Source organism: Micropterus salmoides, unplaced genomic scaffold (genome assembly GCF_014851395.1).
Source record: "Micropterus salmoides isolate LMB-PRFRI ecotype aquatic unplaced genomic scaffold, ASM1485139v1 Ms_hic_scaffold_13, whole genome shotgun sequence".
Taxonomy (NCBI): Eukaryota; Metazoa; Chordata; class Actinopteri; order Centrarchiformes; family Centrarchidae; genus Micropterus; species Micropterus salmoides.
The window spans coordinates 5,412,407-5,427,861 of NW_024040374.1; the positions used below are offsets into that span (position 1 = coordinate 5,412,407).

At 39.8% G+C, this 15,455-nt stretch overlaps 1 protein-coding gene across 8 annotated transcripts; it reads left to right on the forward strand.

Moving 5' to 3' along the window:
- The first annotated feature begins 2,873 nt into the window (after positions 1–2,873).
- fxr1 (fragile X mental retardation, autosomal homolog 1) lies at positions 2,874–14,770 on the forward strand. 8 transcript variants are annotated; one of them, XM_038715171.1, is made up of 19 exons: positions 2,874–3,156; positions 6,041–6,093; positions 6,201–6,294; positions 6,394–6,465; positions 6,708–6,856; positions 7,056–7,149; positions 7,367–7,483; positions 8,009–8,179; positions 8,499–8,577; positions 8,913–9,022; positions 9,180–9,275; positions 10,145–10,276; positions 10,435–10,660; positions 10,798–10,891; positions 11,059–11,180; positions 11,307–11,516; positions 11,801–11,878; positions 12,524–12,606; positions 12,858–14,770. In XM_038715171.1, exons 1-19 carry the CDS (start codon positions 3,022–3,024, stop codon positions 13,047–13,049), a joined length of 2,307 nt encoding a protein of 768 aa, XP_038571099.1. In that variant the 5' UTR covers positions 2,874–3,021; the 3' UTR covers positions 13,050–14,770. The 8 variants fall into 8 exon arrangements, with proteins under 8 accessions (XP_038571099.1, XP_038571100.1, XP_038571101.1 ...); XM_038715172.1 differs by having other exon boundaries at positions 9,183–9,275; XM_038715173.1 differs by having other exon boundaries at positions 9,189–9,275.
- Positions 14,771–15,455: the final 685 nt, after the last annotated feature.

Consider the following 15,455-nt stretch of genomic DNA (forward strand, 5'->3'; position numbering starts at 1 on the left):
ATGTTCGAATCACAATCAGCTCGAGGTATTTTAAATACATTTGGTCTTAAAAATCTGATGTTTTGGCACATTTGAGCCTTGAAGATGGATGGTTTGTATTACACAGCTTTCACACTGTACAACATGATTTCCTCTGTGAAGGATAAGTGAAGATTTGCTGGAATTAATATGATGAATCTGACTGAACTTTATTTTCCATCTGTAAACTAGCCTAACTGGCTCATTTTAATAGTGGGAAATAGCACTAGAAAATTAAAAGAAAAAAAATAGCAACACAGTATATTACATTACTACAGCCTGTTAGAATTGTAGATTTAATTGGTTTTAATACACCAGATAAACAAGGCTGAGTGCAGTGATTCTTCATTATATTGCATTAGTACATCCAGATCTACTGTACATGTCAGTCACATAATAACAGGAACAACAGAATTAAGTATCTCAATAAGACAAAGTGCAATAGCAGCTCAAGTGATTCCGTCTAAATGCTACAAGTGAGAGATGAAAAAACACAACCTAGTGTTCTAAAAAAGGTTGTTCTCTTGGGAACTGCTTCAAAATCTCTCATAATATTGATCATTTTTGCCCAACTGGGTTCATCTGCATAGTTTTCCACTGTTTTAATGCTCATCAGTCAATTCAGTAACCACGGTTGCCATGTGGATACAGCTGTGAAACACTGAACTCTCATCAGGACAGAGCTTGTTCACAAGCGGATAAATGTCATCACCCAGTATGACTTTGAACTGACTTGCATTTGCAGTGGTCATGCAGGGTTTTGCTGGACCTGATCCAACAGAACTCTTCACATAAGAGAGGTAAAGTCTCCAGGCACCTCTTCTTTTTTCTGTATTTCCTACTTGAATCACTTCTGAAGCACAACATGAAGATTTCTTTATCATAACAGGATGAAGGATGATTCCTCTTCCAATATGGTTTCCCCCTCTTGCTCATTGTATCAAATCACCTGTAAAGCCACATTTTAAGATGTAAGAGGATCACAGAATCTAGAGACCACAGAATCTATTTGTGTTTAAAGTTTGAAAGTGACTAAACCTTGAATAGAAATTTTTAAAGAAGCAGTAGTGAATTCTTCAGCATATTTGCTGGAACTGTCACCATATCTTGACAGAAGTACATGAGACAGAAATTCTGTAAAAATAATCAGGTTGCTCTGGCTCCTCCTAGTGCTCCTAATGCTATTTGCAATAATCCCCTCCCAAGACAAAACAACCAATCAGAGCCAGGAGCTCTGACACAGTGTCAATCACTGCTCATGCACACGCTGTGCAGCTCCCCTCTTTGCGCATGCTCTCACTCAATCTAGCTCAACATCTTCAGCGTGCCTTCAAAAGTTGTGCAAACACAGTGGCTGAGAAACCACCTGAGAAGCCATTGCTTAACAGGGGAGGGGGTCTGCAACACCACTGATCCCCCACTTATAATGCTGTCCTTTGATCACTTCCCAGAAAACAAAACCAACGTTCACTTTTGGCCTCAGGAGAGGATGCCAACGATGGTTGTTCTGACTTGGCCTCAGGTGGCTCCAACGGCTGTAACAACTGTCGTTACAACATGCAGGAGCACTAACAAATCAACGGGATCGATCATTTTGACAACAACCCCACAGAGGTTAAATAGCTGAGTTTCCCTACCAGTCAGTCAGAACGGAAGAAGTCTCTTAGATAAGAGATGAAACATCTTTGAGAATATTCAACCAAGTCCAGTTGTCGACTTAACCTTCCTTGGATACTATGACCTGGATGAGTGAGAACCTTCACAGACAACCACCAGCAATAAAAGAACTGCCTATCTGCCTTTGCCAACAACAGCATATAGTATGAACCCTTTTTTATACAGTCTATACAGTCACATCCTGGCTCTGCTGCCATGGCACTCATATCGAAGAGTGGCAAAGAGGCATGATGAAAAACAGTGGGATGAACTTTTGAGCCGGGACAGTGGTGTACTAGCCTCTCATCCTGTTATTGTCTTTGCTGCCTCTGATGCCTGGGGCACTTTGCCCTGGGCGGCACAAAGGGTGGCACTGCAGAGTCCATGTGAGCAAACTAATACCCTGCTATAACCCCCCCTAATTACTAAAAAATATAACTGTTGTTAACTGACAGCTCTAGTAAGTGGCTATACCCCCCGAGCCACAACTGCCCATAAATATTACTTAACTAAACCGAGTAAGTATAATCAAAAAGTACTCATGCAGAGGAATTACCTCTGTTATATTACTATGTATTATATTATTTGATTGTTATTAATGATGCATTTACATGGTTGAGAGGGAGCTCATTTGAACTACTCTATATGTAAGATAGAGTAATAGATTAAAGGATGAGTTAGGATACGTTAAATGCAGAGGACAAATTTTGCATGTGTTGTTTTGTGTATAAATGTATTTGACAATAAAGTTTATTATTAGATTATTATCGACCATCATGGACAAGACTGCACATCCTTTACGGCTTTCTGAATGAGCAGCAGAAGCAGTGTATGACTGACACTACCAAGGTGCACCGCATTTCCACAGGAGATCCTTCTTTGCCACCAGTCTGTACAACATTTTCTAACTGCTGGACACTGACACACATTATTATTACATACCTCAAACTAAACACACTGCTCTTGACTTCCATTCTATCTGATACATTCTGTGTGATGTGTGATTTTTCACCCTAACTATAGTTATCAAATACATATAGTGGGGTGAAAAAGAACAATATTTGCCTCTGAAAAGTATGTCAAGTAATGTAATGAGTAAATGTCATAGATTGCGATACAAGCAGATTGTGAATTGATTAATATGATGATTTGATTGGAGTTAACCTTTATTTCCCTCCTCCCTTAAAGGATATGACAACCAAAATACAGCAGGAAGGTAGGTGTCTTTGTTGAGACGAGGCTTCAGTTTGTTAAATTCTCAGCATAAGGACACGTTATAAATCTTTGTAGTGAGCTACATTTGTATCGAGATAAAACAGTGAGCCGTAAACATTAGCTACCAACTCCATGGAGCAGTTACATATCTCTCCAGCCCTTAAACTTCATGCTTCAAGTAGCACCTGTCGTCCCAACATCCTTTGCGTGTCCAATATGGAAGAACTGGCGGTGGAGGTCCGTGGCTCCAACGGGGCTTATTACAAGGTAAATACTGGATCATTAATTCACCAATTAACACGACAGCCTGTTACACGATACAGTATTTTAGTTGGACCACAGCAACAGTCTCCCACTTGCTCTGAAAGCACTTAACTGCTTGCCGTTAGCTTGTAGTAGCAATGCTAGCCAAAATTAGCTGGCTAGGCTAGCTTTGTGTGCAAGTCTTCGGCAGCAGTCAATATTAGCGACCTTTCTTTATAACCAGAGTGGAAGAAATGTGATTTTGTCACCGATGATTGGAATATATAAACGATAAGGGCTGTTATTAATTCTTATTGATCGGTTGCAGCTGCCTCGAGCCAAAAGTTAGCTAGCTTGCTAACGTTAGTTGCTGTTGACGTCAAAAGATGTGGCTCAAGTAAATATTGTATGTGCAGCCGACTGTAATCATTTATTCAGTTATTGGAGTTATTCAACTGTTAGAAACCCCACAGAATTTCATCATAGAGTTTGTGTAAGTGTGTGATTCGTGGGAGACACCATGGCTTGTTAAATCAATGATTTTGAGCTCTCTCTGAACTGCACCCACTCAGCGGCTGTCTATTATTTGATACTTCATCATGCCGAAGCTATTTTTTGTATGTGTACGTGTGAGCCAGCTGTTCCTTGTCAATCCTGACCAGCTGGCATGTCAGGAGTGGGTCACTGATACCGTAGACTTAAAATCTATTTCTAGACTTGCTGTCTCCTTTCCTCCCACCTCGTCTGTGTGTTTCCTCTCTCATCTCCTCCACTACACGAACTCCTTCCTTCTTCTGCCTTTCCCTTCCTTACTTCCTTCCATTCCTCGGATGACTCCTGTACAACTATTTGACACTGGCCTCACGGTCATTCTCCGGCTGCCCAACACCAGTATTAGAAGAAGTACTCAGATCCTTTACTTAATTACACGTAACAATACCACACTGTGAAAATAATCCACTACAAATCATGCATTCATAACCTTACTTAAGTTAAAGGATGTATTATCAGCAACATTTACTTCAGGTATCAAAAGTACTTATTGTGCAGAAAAATGGCCCCTGTCAGTGTGTTACTATTATGTATTATGCTTTTGGATTAATAGTACTTGTGCAATAATGTGTATGTTGCATTTTACTGCTGCAGTTGTTTAAGGTTGTGCTAATTTGAACTACTTTATATACTGCTGGGTAGTGTAATATAATGTATCATATTCTATGTGATTATAGAATATTCATCATATGTTTGTAGCATCGACATTGCATTTTACCTGCTTATCCAAGGGGGGTTTAAATAGAATCAGAATCAGTTTTATTCGCCAGGTATCTGTACACATACGAGTAATTCGACAATTCGAGACAAGTTTATTTATTTATTTATTAAGCTTTGAAGAGACTTGCTTTTCACTGACAGGAAGGGTATGACAAATTGTAATCTGAAAAGTTAATCTGTCAGGCAAATGTAGTGGAGTAAAAAGTACAATATTTATGTTTTAGGTGTAGTGAAGTAGAAGTATAACCTTGCATAGTGGAAGTGGAAATGCTCAAGTAAAGTAAAATTACCTCAAACATGCGCTTAAATACAGTACTTGAGTCAGTGTAGGCCACTTAGTTGTACAGCCCAACCCTGGTTTCATGACTCACTTTGTCCACTTCTCTGCTTGTCAGCTGCCCGGCCTGAATATTGAACTCTTGAGTTATGTGGCAGCGTTATTCTATAGCATGCAATTTGACTCACAACACACCTTCACACGGGATAAGTAAGTTCCTGAATGAAAGGAAATGTTCAATGCCGGGTGTGTCTTTAATCAATAAGCTTCTTTTCAGCTAGGCTTGTAGTGTATTTATGATGTGCAAAAGACAGTAGAAATTAGTGTTGTAGTACTTGAGACTGGTCTTGCTCTCAAGACCACTTGTTGATGGTCTTGGTCTCGTCCCGGACATTGAGGACTCTGGATTTTATTTCAAGACCAGTCAAGACCATAACTTTGGGAATATCAATAAATTGCTTTTGCATCGTCTGATTTATTTGTTAACATCCTAACTTGATTGGATGCAAAACATACTGCTTCAAATACAACCAATAACCCTAATTAAAATGTGTTGTTATCATTAATGTCTGTCGTCATATTTTATGACATCGTCACCCTATACATTTGTTATTGGATTAAATTAGTTTTTTGGTTTTATTAAATCTAATTTCTTTAAAGATACAATCTGTAATTCCTGGCCACATGATCCAAAGAAATTAGGGGCAGCATCTCCCCTTGTGCAAAGATGTCAGATGATTTACTAATTGCAGGATTGTGTATAGTTAGACATCCATAATAAATCTTGCAATGTCCTCAAAAATGTATAACGAAGTTTCCAAACTTACAATCTTGCCTCATCTCATAGTATTAATGCCAAGTGGTTACAATATGGTGAGTCAACAAACATTTTGGTTGATTTACTAATGGGTCCATACAATCTTACTTAGCCATCAGTTATTTAAAAAACAACTACTAACTTTAACTAATAGGGCAAAGATATGTGGAATTTGTGATTAAAAAGCCTTCGGGGCAGCGCTACTTCTTCATCCTCTCATGCTGGACTGAAGGCAGACTGGACGCACAAGTGGTATTACAACACAGGATGGGCCCGGTCTAGCTGATTAGCATCTAACTCTAGTAGAAATCTCTGCACGACAATACATATACATCTTTGACATGACGTCAGAACTGTTGATTCTGTTGATAATGTTAGTTCTTTTTATGAATGTACTATTTGGTACAGCCCCTTTTAACTTGCTTGAAGAAAGCAAAGACCACTCTATATGGATCCTTCCTGTCCTATCCTGTCAGTGTAACTTAAATAGGTGTCATGTTCTTATGTGCTTATATCTCTCTGTGTCTCTGTCTGTCCTGCAGGGCTTTGTCAAAGACATCCACGATGACTCTCTCACCATTGCCTTTGAGAACAAGTCAGTCTCTCTGTCACCTGTATTCCAGCTGTTTTTGTGTCAAGTTAAAATGTTTAAGTCAAATGTAGAACTACCATATTTTAGCAAAGTTACTATTTTAATTTCAGTTGGCAGCCAGAGCGCCAGGTGCCCTTCAGTGATGTCAGAATGCCACCACCCGCTGACGGAAAGAAGGAGATTGGCGAAGGCGAGGAGGTGGAGGTGAGTAGAACACACAAATAGTCTTCTTTTTTTATTTCCTTGTTTTGTTTCTTATCCCTTTCTGTCTGTGTCTCACTCTTAATCTTAATCTCCTGTCAGATCTTGTCCAGAGCCAATGATCAGGAGCCTTGTGGTTGGTGGTTGGCTAAAGTCTGCATGATGAAGGGAGATGTGAGTATTGTTCCTAATGAAAACAGGTTTCTATACTATACAATCATTATTTATATGAAAATTAATTTTATCTGGTAACTAGCAGAGCGTTGAATGAAGAATGCTGATGTGGCTAAAATCTCGTTTTTTGTTTTGTTTTATCTAACTGCTAGTTGAAAACCTGCTTTTCACTTGCCGTAAGATTAATTAATGTTGGAATCTGTAAGTTGTATTTTACACACTGTTCCTGTCTGTCTTTTCAGTTCTATGTGATAGAATATGCAGCTTGCGACGCCACTTACAATGAGATAGTGACCTTTGATCGTCTGCGTCCAGTCAATCCTAATAAGGCCATCACCAAGAACTCCTTTCACAAGTGCACTGTCCCTGTTCCTCAGGATCTACAAGAAGCGTATGTCCAGCAGCTTTGCACTAACAACATTAAGGAGCGATAAATCTCTCTTCATAAGTAATGATTACAGGCATATCTATAATAGATTGTTTATTGTTGGTGTTATATATGATCTGTGCTTTGAGAGCTTGTATTTAAGATTTATCTGCAGTCACAATCCCCTGTCAGCTGTATTATAGCCATTTTTCTCATATTATAGATGCCAGAATGAGAACGCCCATAAGGACTTTAAGAAAGCTGTGGGAGCCTGTCGCATCTCATACTGCCCTGAGACCAGCCAACTAGTGATTGTGGTAACTGACTTGCTATAATCCTCTGGTGGCATTTGTGTATTTATAATTGCATCTACATGATATGTTGCAACTGTGTCCTGCTCAGTATGTTTGTAGGTGGTTGACTCTGCTATTCATCTTTCTAGTTGTCATCAACAAGGGAGCAGCTCGACATTTGTTAATTCTTTGTTTTATTTACTCTGTGTGTGTGTGTGTGTGTGTGTGTGTGTGTGTGTAGTCCATGAATGAGACAACAGTGAAGCGTGTGTCTTTGCTGAGTGATATGCACTTACGCAGCATCAAGACCAAGCTGCTGCTAATGTCGCGCAACCATGAGGCCACAAAACACCTCGAGGTCAGTTGGTAACAAGAACACCGTGGTTTTGCAAAGGTTACTAATTTCCGGGTTTAGCACTCTCTACCGTTAGAAGTTACCTAAAAAAGCACTAAAGCTATAAAACACTTGTCACAGCAGTCAAAATGTTTTGCAGTTTTAATATTTTAATAATGTAAAGAAATTAATGTTATTAGCCTGTAAATACTCGCTGAAAAGTGTAGCGTTTAATGGTTAGACCTCCAATGAAAGAGGGAAAAGTAATCGTAAAGGTATTAAAGAGTATTCTGATGGACTAAATTGGCTTTATGTGGAGTTTCTGGTAGTTTTACATAAATATTGCTAATACTCCTGACAATGGAAGTAAATGGAAAGGAAACAATATCTGCTATGGACACTTCACTTTTTCTCACACTGCAGAATTCTGTTAAGCCAGTTTTTCCCCCAAATTGGATAACAGTAACTTTTAACATCTGGGATTTTTGGCTATATTGTACGATAAATTAAAGAGTGATGAATAAAAACTTTGCTCTTGTGTTTGTGTAGAGCTCCAGACAGCTGGTGTCATCCTTCCAGGAGGAGTTTATGGTGAGAACGGATCTGATGGGCCTGGCCATCGGCAGCCATGGCAGCAACATCCAGCAAGCACGGAAAGTCCCAGGTGTCACTGCCATTGAGCTGGATGAGGAGACTGGCACTTTCAGGATTTATGGAGAGGTAAGGTAGAGTGTGGGGCAATGTGAAAAGGAATGAATGAGTCTTTACAACAAATGTTGGGAGAAATAGCAAATATTTGAACTTGTGTTCATACTGAAACAAGCAGGGGTGTATATGGGTGAGTGTGCTTATGCTGTATTCTTTTAATTTTTACATTGGTTGTGTTTGTTACTATTACCATTTTCTTGTTATGATTAAATGACTGCATTCATAAGCTGATTGTGTTATTTATATGGAGAACATGCTTACTGTTGACTATGCATGTGTGTTAGTTGAGCATATTAAAGATTGCGTAAAGTAACCCTGTTTTGCCTTTCAGTCAGCAGAGGCAGTGAAGAAGGCTAGGGGCTTCCTAGAGTTTCTGGAGGACTCTGTCCAGGTTCCCAGGAACCTTGTTGGTATGTAGATACATCACACTCATTTATTTTCTGAGCTGGGAAATCCCCAAAACATCTGTTTACTAGGGGTAGTCACTGAGTAGCTGAAAATGAGATGTTCTTTACGTTGGTCATGACAGTAGTACCACATCACAGATAATTATGTATGACACATTGCAAGACAGTCTTCTAATATTCATTGCAATATCTGTTTAACTTAAGAGGAAAGCAAACCCCCTAAAATATCAATACAATTTATTTATATACCATAATCATTTACTCCATTATGAAGCTCAGCTTAATTAGTTCATCATTACTAGTCAGCTTTTCATCTTCTCCCTACTCTGTGCCCCTAGGCAAAGTGATTGGTAAGAACGGTAAGGTCATCCAGGAGATTGTGGACAAGTCCGGGGTGGTGAGGGTCAGGATAGAAGGAGACAAGGACAACAAGCAGCCACGACAGGAAGTAAGTCTGCTACTGCCACATTGTTACTGCTAAAGCTTCTTGTACAGTACTGATAAGTGTCTCCACTGTTGTGTTTATGTTATACAAATGATGTACACACTTTCTTTCCACTTCAGTCAGTCCCATACTAACATGTGTGTTGTGTTTTTGTGTTTTGTTGACACAGGGAATGGTCCCATTCACCTTTGTCGGTACTAAAGAGAGTATTGGCAATGTTCAGGTTTTGCTGGAGTACCACATCTCTTACCTCAATGTAAGGATACCTGTATGTGTAATGTGTGTGTGTGTGTGTGTGTTGAATGGGGGATAAACGGCTTGATGTTTTTGATTTTTGCCAATTCTTTGCTTTCATTCAATGCCACAGTTTCAGTTTCCAGCCATTTCCACCAGCAGCATGTCTATAGCACTTCCTACGCTTTGCTAAATTCTAAATAGTAATACTGCTTTGATTTTGTGCTGTACTTAAATTAAGTGATACTTGATAGGTAAGTATGTCAAATTTATTTAATAGGAATAATAAATAACTTAGAATGCATAATACAAAATACAAAAATACATAATATATGTTTGTATGTAGTAAATACAAACATATATTTTATAGTGGCAGCAGCCACCTTGCCTGAAATACCGACTGCCTCTGCTAACATAAAAATCTGATAAACTTTTGTGAAATACTGAACTTTGGAAGAGCCAAGGCCGTCTAGTCACTAAATTAAACATCTTGGCTCTAAATTAAAGAAGTTCTGTAAAGAAAAAGCCCACTACACAAGCAGAGGAGTACAAGGAGCAAGTTGGTTTGGAGTTTGATAATCACCAGCTAGCCAGTGGCCATATGTTTTATTACCACCTCAAGAAAATCATTTTGTGGTGGGTATCCTTGAGTATTATTTTTTTATGTTTAGTAATGTTAATTGTGAATGCCATACAAATTAATCAAAAGTATGATCATCTTCATAGATAAACACTTAGCTGTTCTGCGGTGTGTATTTCACTGTGTATACATTTTGCACTTTGCATGTATTTGTGTGTCCCGTCCTCTTTGCATGTTTTGTGCTGTGTTGGTGCTTTGTGTGTGTTTGCACTGTGTGTGTTTGCACTGTGTATGTGTGTGTGTGTGTGTAGGACATGGTGGAGCTTCTTGCAGAGGGCCAGCATCTAGAGGAAGAGCTGAGGCAGATTGTGGATTATACACAAGGAAGCAGCCTAGCAAGATTCAGAATAAGCAACACAAGGCACACTGGATGTGATGTAGATGTGTGTATGATGTATCCAGTGATAACTCTTCTTGAAAAAAAAACAATCTCAGCAGAAGAATTACAATCACACACGTTTTCTGTTTCTTGCCTTTCATTTAGTCTTATTTTCTTTCTCTTTATTCTTATCATTTGTCCTATTTCTTTTTTTCCCTCTAGGAGGTTGAGCAGCTTCGTCTGGAGAGGATGCAGATTGATGAACAGTTACGTCAGATCACCCAGGGTCACCGACCCGCTGACAGGGAGAGAGGAGAGAGAGGGGAAAGAGGAGGAGGGTATAATACAGATGGCAGTGCGAATGCCTCCTCCTCCTCTTTACATGGCAGTCGCTCCTATAACGGTCGAGGGCGTGGGCGCAGAGGCCACGGCTACAGCACTGGATATGGTAGGCACCTTTAAAATCAAGAAATCTGAAATAAAACAGTGCACGAGTTAAAATTTCCTGAAAAAAAAGAAAGAATCTGTCCTAATCTTATTGTGCGACTGTCTCTGTTTTCTTATGTGTTTGTTTGAATATTCTAGGCACCAACTCAGAGCAGTCCAACGCCTCTGAGACAGATTCAGAGCGCAAGGATGAGCTCAGTGACTGGTCCCTTGCTGGTGAGGACCAGGACAGGTTAGTTGTTTTTTTAGTACTTAGTGGGAGCTGTGTGATAGCTGCAAATCTGTGCAACTTAGCATTTCACTTGGCTGTTACGTTCCATTAGCGTTGAGCAGGCTTATGTTTAAGATTTAGACTTTTTCTTGATCGATTGACTGATTTATTGACTGACTGACTTGCAGGGAGAGGGAGAGAGGCCCACGACCACAAAGAGATGGTCGCAGGAGGATCGGACCTGGCAGAGGCAGAGGAGGGCCTGGAGGACGGGGAAGAGGGGGAAGAGGAGGATACAACAACAGCTCTGGTAAAACTCACTCTTGGAGGATTTAAAGATGGACACAAAAATACCTTTCTTTTGTAAAAGTCTTGTAATAAGGTAGTTTGACTCTAGGTATAACCAATTTTCTGTGAATTTTACATAACTCTGCAGCAGGGCCTCGAGATCACGAGGACAGCCAAGCCTATGGAGTCTTGGAGACAAACACGGAGACAGACCAGACAGCCGATACAGATGCTAGCGAGTCCAACTTGCCTGCAAACCGCCGCAGAAGGTCTCGACGACGCAGAACAGACGAGGATGCCACACTCATGGATGGAATGAGCGAGTCGGACAACGCCTCAATGAGTGAAAATGGAATAGGTAGGGAACTCAACACTGTTTGGAATAAGGCTTCCTCATGCACCCACAAAGTCAAACATAGTCACAAAACAGTCAATGCTTTAAGAAGATTATCTTAGCAAGAAAGTCTGTCTGTCATAGAGCTAACAGTGCTTTTATTAGCTATCACAGCTGTCCAGAATGTGCAGCAGTGCATCATTTCCCATTTGAGTGTAAAGGAGCCGGTGTAGTTCAAAGACGGGTCTCTGGTTTAAAAGCAATTTAAGCCCCAAATCCCTCTCTTTGTGATGACCTAAAAACCCTAGATGACCCTGAAGCTAAATCTCAGCGTCGTAACCGTAGTCGACGTCGCCGCATCCGCCTGCCTGAGGAAAGGCAGCCAGGTAACCATGGCAACTGCCAGCATCCCCTCCCCTGAACAGTGCTCCTAATGGCTTGGCTAAAAAAAGGTGCACCTGGCCTGGTGTTTGTTTGTGTGCCACCAACAACATACTAAACCACAAAGTTGTCGACTGACTGATGTACACTGTCCACAAAGGTTTGCTGTGCAAATTGAAAGTATGCATCTTTTTTCTTGTATTATTTCACAGGCGCAATACTTGCTCACTAACAGCTTGGCTGTTTATTTTCATGTTGTCAGGCTTTCATTTACACCAATGATAGTCCTGGTTTGTGTGGTGTGTCAGAGTAAGCCTGACCTCTAACTTACATTTCTACGATGTCAAGTATACATGGCCTCGAGTTAGGCTAGAGTATAGTACAGAAAATTAACAAGTGTGTGTCTTTCAGTTTTTGTAACATTCTGGAAACTGTCAACCATGCTTGCTTTTCACAGCAATTGACCAACAATGAGGAAAATATGATAAATAATTTTCTCCACATTCCTCATTTGCCGCTACTGTCAATGTTCACTACTAGTTTGTGCTCAGTTTCTCAGCACTGAGAGACAAGACTTTGTCAGTTATTCATAGAAAACAGACAGTGACATGACCGGTTGTTTTGTTTTCTCTGTCGGCTTGTCCGTACAGTGACAGTGGCTGACTACATATCCAGGGCTGATTCTCAAAGCAGACAGATGGCCAACAAGGACACCAAGAAAAATAAGGATGTGGTTAGTACTTAAATTTCATATGTTAACAAATTGTTGGCCGACCACAGTTAACCTTTAAAAGTCTCTCTTTTTCTGTCTACTCTTGATGCTTGACTATCATTTATTAAACCTTATTATTTAACCTGGATTTTTCTACTTCTGAATGTAGATGCTGCTTTATTAAATGTTTGTTTTTTCCTAGCTACTTAATGGCGAATTTGTTTTTAATACGTTAGAAGTGCATTATTTGTTTATCCCCCATTTCTGTTCAGGGTCAGGTGGATGCCATCGCTGAGCACAGCCCACCGTCTGCCCCGGCACCCACCAATGGTTCTCACAACAGTCCTGCCAACAGTGAGGTCAGCAGTGCCACAAGAGCTCCCAGGTCTTCCACTGAGAGGCCTGCCAAAGTCTCCTACAAGGGGGACTCTGATCCACACCCTGTTGTTAACGGACTCTCCTAGTCAGACCTGAGCAAAGGAAATGGTTTCAAATATTTGAAATTCTTTGGCTGCACATGATTGAATCTCCCCGTCTCTGGAGCAGCCTTAAAAGTGAAACATTTACATACAGCAAGCACTGTTTCTCACCATACTTTTTACTTGATAAATATTTGAAACCTGTTCCACTGTGCAAGTTTTAGAAGTCTGAATCTTAACCCCCCTTTACACGTGTTTTGTCCAACTATTCATTTTACTACAGTTTTTGTACAATAGTTCTTCCTGTATGAGCTTGCCAAAGATAGTCAAACACACACATACTGTACTTACAGACATCTACTTAACTGTAATTTTTCAGTCCACTCTTCATTGAGAGCTCAGGAAGAGGTCAGACTGAATGCAGTATTTATAAAATGCAGACTGGGATTCCACTCAAACCCATACTGTGGTATGAATGCAGCAGTTATTTTTTTTAATGGTAAAAATAATATCAAAGCAGGGTTTTAGAAAAAAGTACCTTTTACCAGGTAGACTGAGATAGATGCTTCCACAACCTTTTTCAGGATGTTTTGTGCATCTGAAGTAGTTTGTAAAATAAATATTCTGCATGAGCAGTACCACAGTGCAGATAGGCTTGTTGGAAACTCTAGTATGTCTGACATACATGTGATCATCTGTTGTGCCTTGAGAGTAGATTCAACATGTTGTTGCCTGGCTCTGCACACCATCTGAAATACTTTCACTTATTTCTGTGTCACCCTCGCCTGCCACAGTTGAACAAGATGAGTTGCCTCCTTGGTTTCTATGTATGCTTGTGGCACTGTAGGCAGGAAGAGGCAAACACTGAAAGACCCTGAAAGGATTTCAGAGGCATACCTTTTTAAAATCAGGTGTTTTTTCTTAATGTTTATGGGGGAAATGAGTCCAGTTATCCTTTATATATATATACATATATATCTGTTGAGGAGTTTGACATTAGCTGCTTTCTGTTTTTCAATATGCAACCACTTCGGTCATAGAAGAAATGTTATTACAGTGTGTCTGGAAGAGAAACAAACAAATAGATGAGTTGTTTTCTTTGCACTGAAACAAACTTTTTCTGTTAAAAAGTTGATTGTAGTTAAGTCTGGAAACTGGCCTATTACTGTTTATTGCAGGACGGAGATGTAACCATCAGTGCTGGGTTTCCTGGAATCATCTCATTGCTAAACTACATGACGAGAAGGATATGCTCTTTCTTACCAGAAATCCAGTTAAATTTATAGATACTCAAAGCATGTTTGCTGTATCTTAGAGGTTAATATCCCCCTACTATTGCAAAAATTCAGTTTGAGCGGTAAGAACCAGACTACCTTGGTGTTGAGATGTTTCTGGAAAACCAAGCCCAGGTGACGATGATGTCAATTTCATGGTTCTTCCACAGACTGGCTGGCTGGAAACTGGTCACGACTGTTCCACTAAGGAAGGAGATTCATTTGGTTTATTTATTTAAAAAATGTACAGTATTTAAAAACAAAACAAAACAAGAGAAGCTCTTCTTTTTCTTGACACTAAAAACAAGTGTTGCTTAGGGTTTTCTTTTAAGACAATTTGGACTACTGAAGTTGTGACATCCCAAGTGTTTTTGTTGGGTCAACTACAGTATGTTTTTTTTTTTAAAGGGTTGTTCTGGTTGATGTGCAATATGTTTTGTATGCAGGTAGTTCTTAAATAAACTTGATCTTCCATGTAGATCTAAAACCCAACTGTGTCTGGCTCTGTTATGGAAAATAACTTGACATAATTTGTGCAAAGCGAGAATGTCCCTTTGTTATACAGGAACATTTTACGTTTCTGGCCTACCTATAACTTTACTGTCTACACATCAAATCATCATTACATTCATCAAGCTAAAACTAAAGAAATGTAAGGATTGGTAGTGCATTTATATGTAGTCTACTTCTGAAATTATTGAGCAGTGTCGTTACTGTTAAATCATAGTGACTGGTAGTTCGTCGTTCCCAGACTTCTCCAAGTCACAAGCCTCCACACAGCTTACACATTAGGTTATGGAGCGCCAATTTGTAAATATGGAAGTTACAATGCTTAAAGCTGGGGTAGGCAATGTTAGAGAACTAGCAAGAAACAGAAAGAAAAAGTATCCAACTGAAAAAAATCCCCCACCCCTCCCTTCAAAGCCACTCCCCCAAAACACATTTTCATGAGCAGCGAGTGCACAGGCAGTACGCACAGGTAGGTGGTTCAGCCAGTCATTTCATTTGGCATGAATGCCATGCCTATTTTGTGTCAGAGAATTTTAATTTATTAATAGCTGTTGGGATGTAAAGTGAACTTCAACAAATACAACAAAAACTTCTGAAATAAATTGCCTAACCCAGCTTTAAGATTCTGACATGAAAACCCATTTTTGATATCTTCAGACAATACTCA